At 46.0% G+C, this 9,554-nt stretch overlaps 1 protein-coding gene across 1 annotated transcript; it reads left to right on the top strand.

The window, feature by feature from the left end:
* Window positions 1-3,573: 3,573 nt before the first annotated feature.
* Window positions 3,574-8,777, top strand: cdx1b (caudal type homeobox 1 b; the record flags this gene model as incomplete). Its single annotated transcript, XM_080508695.1, has 3 exons — window positions 3,574-4,069; window positions 7,453-7,601; window positions 8,553-8,777. 3 exons carry the CDS (start codon window positions 3,574-3,576, stop codon window positions 8,775-8,777), a joined length of 870 nt encoding a protein of 289 aa, XP_080364821.1.
* Between the last annotated feature and the right edge of the window lie 777 nt (window positions 8,778-9,554).

Raw genomic sequence — 9,554 nt, 5'->3', positions numbered from 1 at the left:
ACTGTTTTTTCTCCTTGAAGCACAAGCATGTTTTCTCCTTCCCATCGTTCATGAAACATAATTTCATCTGCATCAGTTCTTCTCTTCCTGGACATTTTGGGATCGTTTGTATTTCTCAATTCCACTTGTTGAAAATTGCATTGATGCTTATATACTGCAATCTTCACTGCTAATATTTTATTTATTTATTCATTTGATTGTATACAAATTGTATATGTGCCAGATTGTAGCAAAACTGCAATTTTACATGTTTATTATTAGTATTTTGTGGCTGCAAAAGTGCATAAACAACAGTCAATGACATTTTTTTAAGCTTTATTTAATTTTTTTTAAACTTAACACCGCTCTGACCGGGGCTTGGTGCAGGGATTAATGTCTTAATCTGGGCCACATAAGATAGCGTGGCGGGCCACATTTGGCCCGCAGGCCTCGAGTTTGACAAATGTGTCTTAATGTTTCAGGAAAAATACAAATAATGATTGTCTTTGCTCGTGTTTTACTGTATATCTGTGGCGCTCCCACCATCGACAGGTAAACACTGGCAGCCTGGGTGATGGCGTTTGCTTCCAAGAGCCTGAAAACAATCAACAACAACAACAAGGAGAAGATCTGGTACTTGGAAAAGGAGCTGAGCGACTTGAGACAAGGAGTGGAAAGTGGCGACGTGAAATCTTCTGGTGACGACATGGAGGTTCACAACGACCATGATGGAGTTCTGCAAGTCAAGCTGCAGGAGGAGGAGCAGTGGGAGGAGGAGCAGCTGGAGGAGGAGAAGTCGGAGGAGGAGCAGCTGGAGGAGAAACAGCTAGAGGACGGGCAGGTAGAGGAGCAGCAAGGAGGAGGAGCAGTTAGAGGAGGGGCAGGTAGAGGAGGAGCAGCTGGAGGAGGGGCAGGTAGAGGAGGAGCAGCTGGAGGAGGAGCAGGTAGAGGAGGAGCAGCTGAAGGAGGAGCAGCTGGAGGAGGGGCAGGTAGAGGAGGAGCAGCTGGAGGAGGGGCAGGTAGAGGAGGAGCAGCTAGAGGAGGAGCAGGTAGAGGAGGAGCAGCTGAAGGAGGAGCAGCTAGAGATGGGGCAGGTAGAGGAGGAGCAGGTAGAGGAGGAGCAGCTGAAGGAGGAGCAGCTAGAGATGGGGCAGGTAGAGGAGGAGCAGGTAGAGGAGTAGCAGGTAGAGGAGGGGCAGCCAGAGGAGGAGCAGCTGGAGGAGGGGCAGGTAGAGGAGGAGCAGGTAGAGGAGGAGCAGGTAGAGGAGGGGCAGGTAGAGGAGGAGCAGCTAGAAGAGGGGCAGTTAGTGGAAGAGCAGGTGGAGGTGAAGAAGCTGGAGGAGGAGCAGGAGATGAGGAGCAGAACAGGAGCAAAAAGGAGGAGAAGGAACCGGGGGAGGAAAAGAGAGGGTAGAAAGGAGGAGAAGCAGGGGAGAGAGCAGGAAGAGGAGGAGAAGGTGGAGGAGAAGCAGCTGGAGGAGGAACAGGAGGAGGTGAATCAGCTGAAGGAGGAACAGGAGGAGGTGAAGCAGCGAGAGGAGGGGCAGCTAGAGGAGGGGCAGGAGATGAGGAGCACAACAGGAGCAACAAGGAGGAGAAGGAACAGGGGGAGGAAAAGAGAGGGTAGAAAGGAGGAGAAGCAGGAGAGAGAGCAGGAGGAGGAGAAGCAGGAGGTGAGAGAGCAGCAAGGGGAAGGAGCAGGAAGAGGAGCAGAGGGAGGAACAAGAGAAGAGAGAGCTGAACGGAGGAGGAAGGACAACACCCCCTCCCCCTCCCCTCCCCACCAAAGCAAAGAAGAATGTTGTTGAGAAAATAAAAGTTGTTAAAAACATGAAGTGCAGCAGCCTGGTGAGTCTTGTTAGAGCGCAGGATGTGAAACCAGCCAGAACATGACGACCACCTGAATGGTTCTAAAATATCCTGTTAGAACAGTCGGGGCTGTTGGCTTCCCATTTGCGTAATTTCAAGATGGCCGGCGACCGTGAACGAGTATGGTGCCGCCATCTTGGATTTCCCCTTGCATCTCTTCTGTTCTCCTCCGCCAGCTGTCGTTTTAAACCGGTATATATATATATATTTTTTATACATAGTGTTTTCAGTCTATGACGTGTTCAAAACAACCCCAAACTCGGAAGAAACTCCACTGACATGTTAAAACCATAATGAACAGTTTTAGAAAGTCAAATGTCAAGTTTTCAGAGGTCCCTGAACGCACCACACGAGCTCGCACCCGATGACGCAATCGTATCAATCCGCCACCAAGAGTAGCCACGAGCCTGCGGCTGTATATCTTCAGTCACCTCTCACGTATAACTGATATCACAAAGGATATACGAAACATGGTTAATGCCGTTTTCATAGTAACTGAATGAAAACTACAAACAGGACATTTTAGCAGGTATTTATTCAAAGTGAACAGATTGCAACTGGCCACGTGCCCAGAAATAACAAATATTTAAAATGTAAACACTGAACAAATCTAAAAAGTGATTCCTGTCCACGGCAGCAACACTGACTGTCTGTGGCTGGGGACGTCTGTTCTGTTGCAAGGTACAAATATACTGAAGTGTATGAACACGGTAAGAACTAAAGTGAGTCTCTGGGAAAGTCTCATGTAAAAAAAACAAAAAATTGCAACTGAGATGATTTACCACAAGTTACATGTGAAATAAAATGTTCCTCGTCAAGCACCCAGCAGTAACTTCTACTTTCAGTCAGGTTTGTAACCCCCTCCTTTTATTTTTACTGACTCTTCCCGTCACCATAGCAACCTCTGAGCCTCATTCTCCAAGTTAAAACTCATTATAAACCACTTGAGGATCTCAGTGGGACAGGAGACACTGAGTGGACTTGTCATGTTGTCCATAGAGAACGAGAGAAAGACAATGGACATGGATCATCGTGGACGAGTTCCCGGAGCACAAGACTCGTCTGTGTCCTTCAAGTAGTGGTGAGGAGGTCTGTAGTACTTCACACTGAAACTGTCCTTCAAGTAGTGGTGAGGAGGTCTGTAGTACTTCATACTGAAACTGTTTGTTGGTGAACATGTGGGCCAGTTTGACTAAACTTTATAACTATTGATTCAGGTTAGTAGCTTGCTGAGCTCTCATTGGTTGAACTAGTTAAAGTGGGGGACAAAATGAAGTGGTCGCTCTCCGTGGTGCTGAACTGATTTCAGTTTGTCTTGTTTTATCATCAGAGGCCATGGAGCCTCATGTTTTTCTTCTTCTCTTGGGTTATTATACTTCAGGTCCGTTTGATGGACTTTAAAATGACATCGTTGCTCTTCGTGGTGCTAAAGTTTTAAGCCCCGCCGTTGAGGGCATGTGTGTGTTGTACAATGACGTCATAATGAGCTTTATGATTTGGGTTTAAAAGGCCCGGTCATGAGCCCCGCCCCCCGGGCCAGGCTCTGATTTGTTCCGCCAGTGGTAGGTCATGTGACCTCGGTGGCTCTTAGCTCGTGCGTGATGGAGGGGTGGGGGCGGCAGAACGCGCAGGTGGAGGTGTGACGTGTACCTGCCCAGGTGAGAGCGCGAGCACCGCGGCAGGCTGGACCCGCTCCCCGCAGAGGGAGCCCCGTCAGCCGGCAACATGTACGTCAGCTACCTGCAGCTGGACAAGGAGCCCGCCATGTACCCGCACCAGAACCCGGTGCCCCGCCACCCGGGCCTCAGCCTCAGCCCGCAGAGCTTCGCCCCGCAGTACCCCGACTTCTCCGGTTACCACCACCACCACCACCACCACCACCCGGGCCTGGCCGCAGACCCGCACGCGGCCCCGCAGGGCGGCCCGGGCGGCGGCTGGTCCTCCGCCTACTCGGCCGGCCCCCCGCCTCCTCCGGCCCCGCGGGACGACTGGTCGTCGCATCACTACGCCGCGGCAGCCTCCGCGGGGCCCGCGGCGGCCTCCACGGTGCCCGGGGCGGTGGGGCCGCCGCTCGGCTTCAGCCCGCCGGAGTTCAGCGGCCAGAGTCCGGCGCTGCTCTCCGCGTCTCTGAACGTCTCAGCGGGGCAGCTGTCTCCCGGATCCCCGCGCAGGAGGAACCCGTACGACTGGATCCGGACCTCCGCTCCGCCCAGCAACCCGAGTAAGACCCAGAAACTGTGATGAAATAATAGTGATTTAAAAAAAAAAAAGTGATAGAAAACTTCAGAACAAAACTGCGTGTTTTCACGTGAATAATGCTGAAGTTTGACTTTTCTGTTTCTTTCTGAGAAACCAAATGAAGAGACAATAATTGTATCATTTTAATACGAGAAAGAGATGCTCAAATTAACTCAAATTAAATGGCCTGTTCCCTAATAAATCAGAATTAAAAACACCACAGAGCCCTGAATAAATTCTTACAGTCCCAATTTATCTGCTCCTGTTTGTAATTACACGTGACAAGAATTAATAGTAATATCTGTTATTATTCATGTTTTGGATGAAGTCGATCAGAAGCAAAAAAATATTCCTAGAATTCATGATTTTATTTGACAGTTTTCAGATCTGACGCAGTGAACGAGCTCAAAACGAACTAATAATACGTGTTTGTCATCTTCCCTCACTGTAATTCATCAGGTTTAAAAAAAAATTTGATTATTTCTTTTTTTAAATTAGTTTTTGTTTTTCTCTCTTTTCATAATAACAATATTTGAGACGCGTGTGGCGCGTTTCAGCCCGCGGGAACATGCGGGCCCTTGCGGGCCTTCGTGCGGCGGCCGCGACGGTTAAAAAAAACAAAACAACAACAAAAACAAAAAACCACAAATATAGCATGATAATACAAATAAAAAGTGTGAAGTAACGTGTCACAAAACCCAGAGAAGAGAATTAGGTCAGTTTATAAAAGTGTTATAAAAATAAATTCAAGTCCGAATCAAGTTTGAATCACGAATTTTACTTTCAGTTCATTCAAAATCACTTTCACACATTTTCTAAAATAAAAAAAAAACCAAGAACATACCGATATATTTTCCTTCATATAAAACATTCAAATATGTATTTTCTAATCATAGATATGCAGCCCGAAAAAATATTATTTAAATTATTCTACCAAATAATACAAATATAGATCATTTAAAGTATAAATGAATCACAAATACTCATATAGAATATATACAAATGATCAAGTGTTTCTATGTATTTGCGGTTGTAATAATACGCAATTACACCATCATTTCCCCCAATAAAGTGCCCCTTGTTGTGTGAACTTAATAAAAATTATCGAAATTGCTTCCACCAAATTAACTATTTCACTAAGATAATATTGAGCAGTTTGGTCACAAATCAAAATATCACCTATCAATAGGATTTATTTGTGTTACTGACCCTTAATTATAAAGTTGGGTCCAAAATTTCTATTCAGACAATCATTAAACATAAAAAAAAAAAATAAAAAAAAAGTTTACAAATAAGTCGCCAGATACACAAGTTTAAAATTAGGAATCAGAATTTTTTGTAAAAAATAAATATATTTGTTTTTGTATAAATACAAAGCTGATCATTTGATGGGAGAAGCCGTCAAGCTCGTCCTTTTCTGAAACAGAATCACTTTAAGGTTATTTTTGTCATGATTGTGTGTCTTTTCGGGATGTCTGCAGCCCCTTTATGGTCATTTTATGGTATTTTATCCTGGTTCATGGTCATTTCGTGTGTTTGTTTCTGCTTATTGCAGTTCTTTGATTTTTTTTTTGTCTGCATTTTCTGTGTTTTAACTGCAATATTGGAGGGAAACAAACTTCAGTTTGAAAACCATAGTGGACTTCCTCTCCATGAACAAAATGGGAAACTCTTGATTGTATTCATGAGATGAGTGAAATGAGAAAAGATAAAGAGGTTTCAATGTGCGTGTGTGTGTGTGTGTGTGTGTGTACGTGACTCTGTTAAAGTGACGACAACATGACGTTTGAGTCTGATGATCCCAACAGGGCCAAAACAGATGATTTCACACACTATAGTCCCTGATATGAAATCAACTAGAGTGTAACTGTACAACAACACAAACTCTAAATATGGAGCATCTCTCTATATGATATACTTTTGATTTATTGATAAATGACTGCTCCAGTGCTGGAATAATATTGTACAAAATCCTGAAGGTTGACTTCGATATGAAATGTCTCTCTTTTCTCACCTGTTTTATAAATATAAACGAGACGTTTTTAAGTCAGCGTCTGTTTCAGAAAGAGGAAGTTTACTGGTTTGCACAGTGGAGCAGTGGTGAGTCGCACTCACCTCACAGGAAGAAGTTCATGGATTCAAATACTTTTGTGTTCTTCCACAGTCGAAAACATTCGTGTGAGGTCAGCTCACGATTGTGACATTTTTCAGCATGACGTGACAAGTTACAAAATGTAGATACAAGGAGACTTCAGGATTACTTTTCACCAGTATGAATATGAATATTTAAATCTTTAGTCTTGTGTTGTACAGTGTGAAGGCTTCGCTTTTATCACAGTCGTCGGTCTGGTGCGAGGGTCCGCCGTCTCCTCACACTGCTGAGTGTGACCAGGAGCTCCAGCTGCTTACAGCCAATAAACATGTAGCAGGAAGTGACGTAACTCTCAAAGCGGCGCCAAATAGATCATCCATAGATCACGAGGAAGTTTATTCCACCGTCTCCATCTGCAAACTCAACGTTTCAAAACTTCAATCCCTCGTTCGCTTTGTTTCTTTATTTACTGACCGCATCTGTAGCGTGGGCAGGTGACGTACAGGCTAACATTCTTACAGATTGAAGTACGTTGCCATGGTTACCACCTGCGACATAATGCAGTCAAACTTACCTCAAACGGTGCAGCAGCTGAGAAGATTATTACACTGCTAACATGCTAACAGTCTGTAGGAGGCTATGGTATCGCCAATAAACACAACACCACGCAAAAAGATACCAAAGACATAAAATGCACCGAATAACAACGAATTAAGACAATAATAAAATAGAAACAATAAATACAATTGCCCAAAATGACTGCACTAATTAAAAGACAGTCATAAAACAAGCAACATATTTATAGACATGAACTGATGACAAAATACAGTAAATGATGTTAACACACATCATGGGTGTGTGTGTGTGTGTGTGTGTGTGTGTGTGTGTGTGTGCGTGTGTGTGTGTGCGCGCAGCAGGAGAGTTCAGCAGATGTTCTTCATTCTAAAATGTTTGAGTTTGTCTTCGCGTGGACGAGCGATTAAAGCGCGGACACACGCAAACGTCGGAGCTCTCACTGCCTGTATGCTCACTGTTAATACTCAATCACATAAGCTAACAAGCCACGAGCTCTGTACACACACACACACACACACACACACACACACACACACACACACACACACACACACACACACACACACACACACACACACACACACACACACACACACACACACACACACACACACACACACACACACACACACACACACACACACACACACACACACACACAATCTGTGAGACGCTGAAGGTTGTTTGTGTTTGCGCAGACGGGAAGACGCGGACCAAAGACAAGTACCGGGTGGTGTACACCGACCACCAGCGGCTGGAGCTGGAGAAAGAGTTCCACTACAGCAAATACATCACCATCCGCAGGAAGGCGGAGCTCGCCACGGCGCTCACTCTGTCGGAGAGACAGGTACGTCGGCGACGCCACCCTCGACAGTGTGAGCCATGCAATTCCAAAGCCCCGGGCCTCGGTCGTATGTGGCACCCAAGCTGACATGCCTCTCAATACGACCCCCAGTCTCCTTCTCTCCCCTCGCCATTTTGTCCTTTCATTAGACGCAGTAGGACGTGCAGTGAAGTGCTTTACGTACACGCTCGGCACTGAAGTGGCGGTTTTTTTTGTAGGATGAAAGAATATACATTAAAAAACACACAATAATGACAATCGCAAAACCCCTTGAACATGGAAACGCGTGTAAACGGTGTGTTCGGCAAGACGGCGCGACTTCTTCCGTGCACGTGGGGTCACTTTGTGGCCGGATAGCGTTCAGTTCAATTCAACTTTATTTGCAATATATAACGCCAAATACAACACAGTCGTTTCAGGGCACGCCTTCATACTTTCAGCGTTTTCGCAGGGAACACGTTGGTCCGTGTGACGAAAATATCATCAACCCTTGTGTGCCAGGGTCTGCTGGGACGGCTCAATTGACCACAACGAACCACAACAACAACAACAACAGCAATGATCCACGGGTGATTGAAGAGAATATGAAGATAGCCAGACGGTTCAGAACTCCGGGAGTAAATATCGAAACCTTTAGTAGAGGAGGAGAACGTTATGAAAGGCACACCGACGTCAACCCTGACATGTCGTATGAATGGAATCGCGTGAACATCCGCGGTCCACATGTAAGTCCCAAGAGTTCTGAGGACGCGCGATGCGGAAAGTACGGAAGAGCCTTTACAGTGTGATGGAGGTCGAAATTTAAAATGTAGCTTGAACGATCAAGCAAAGAAATGGGACCTTTGACCATCAAGACCTGCAGTCTGACCGTCGCCCTACAGACCGGCCTCTGTAACGCCCTCATCTGCAGTGACCCCATTACTTTTTGTAACTAGTTCCTTGCTCTGCCTCCAGGTGAAGATCTGGTTCCAGAACCGCCGGGCGAAGGAGCGAAAGATCAACAAGAAGAAGCTCCAGCAGCCGGCCTCCTCCACTACCACGCCCACGCCCCCCACCGCCGGCAATGGCGGCGGGGCCGGAGGAGGGGGCGGTCTCCACGGAAACGCCTTGGTGACGAGCAGCAGCAGTGGGCTGGTGTCGCCGTCGTCTCTGGCCCTGAACATCAAAGAGGAGTACTGAGCGTAGAACCTGCCCGCCTTCAGACGGACCTCACCTGCAGCCTTGCTCTCCGGGACGCGGGCTCGCCGGGACGTCAGCAAGTGAACTCCCACATTACGACCCAAAAGACTTCCCGTTGATGGAACTTTGCAAAGGGACTACGATGACTCCAGCTCGATTTGATTCTGTTTGGATTTTTTTTTTTTTTTTTTTACTGTGACTTCAAAAAGGGAAAATGTCAGCGCTTGTCAGATCACCTGAACCGAGCTTCCTGCTCCGCTGAGTGAGAGGAAGCAGCTCATCCACGCTCAATAAAGGTTTTAAAAAAGATTAATACACACGTGAAAGCTTTTAACCCTCAAACGTCTGAACTCAGATGATCAATCACTTCTAATTCTATCCCGGTGGAGTCTGATGGTTGAAATGTGATCTTATGGTGGACGACGGCTGGATCACGACTCTTGGTCTCGGTGGTCTCATCAGGTCAGCTTATTTAAAAGCAGGTAGTGCCAAAAATAAAAGTATAAAATACAGAAGACGTTTCCAGCAGATTTCTCCTTCGCCTAGTTAGATTTTTTTTTTTGTTTTCTGCTCCATGAGCCTGAAATGTTTTGTAAATGATTTGATCACCTGCATCTGATTGGATCTGCTGTATATGTTCAAATGTTGTTTGTATTAAAAACTCAAAGTTTTACTGTAAACGTGGTTGCAGCTCTTTTGACTGCCCTCACGACGACATGATGCTTCACACACGAGGATCACTGACTTGACCTCAGGTCAGTTTAGTGCTGACGCTAC

This window comes from Blennius ocellaris, assembly GCF_963422515.1.
Source record: "Blennius ocellaris genome assembly, chromosome: 14".
Lineage (NCBI taxonomy): Eukaryota > Metazoa > Chordata > Actinopteri > Blenniiformes > Blenniidae > Blennius > Blennius ocellaris.
The sequence above is the reverse complement of the archived record's forward strand: the minus strand, read 5'-3'. Positions and strand labels throughout refer to the sequence as shown.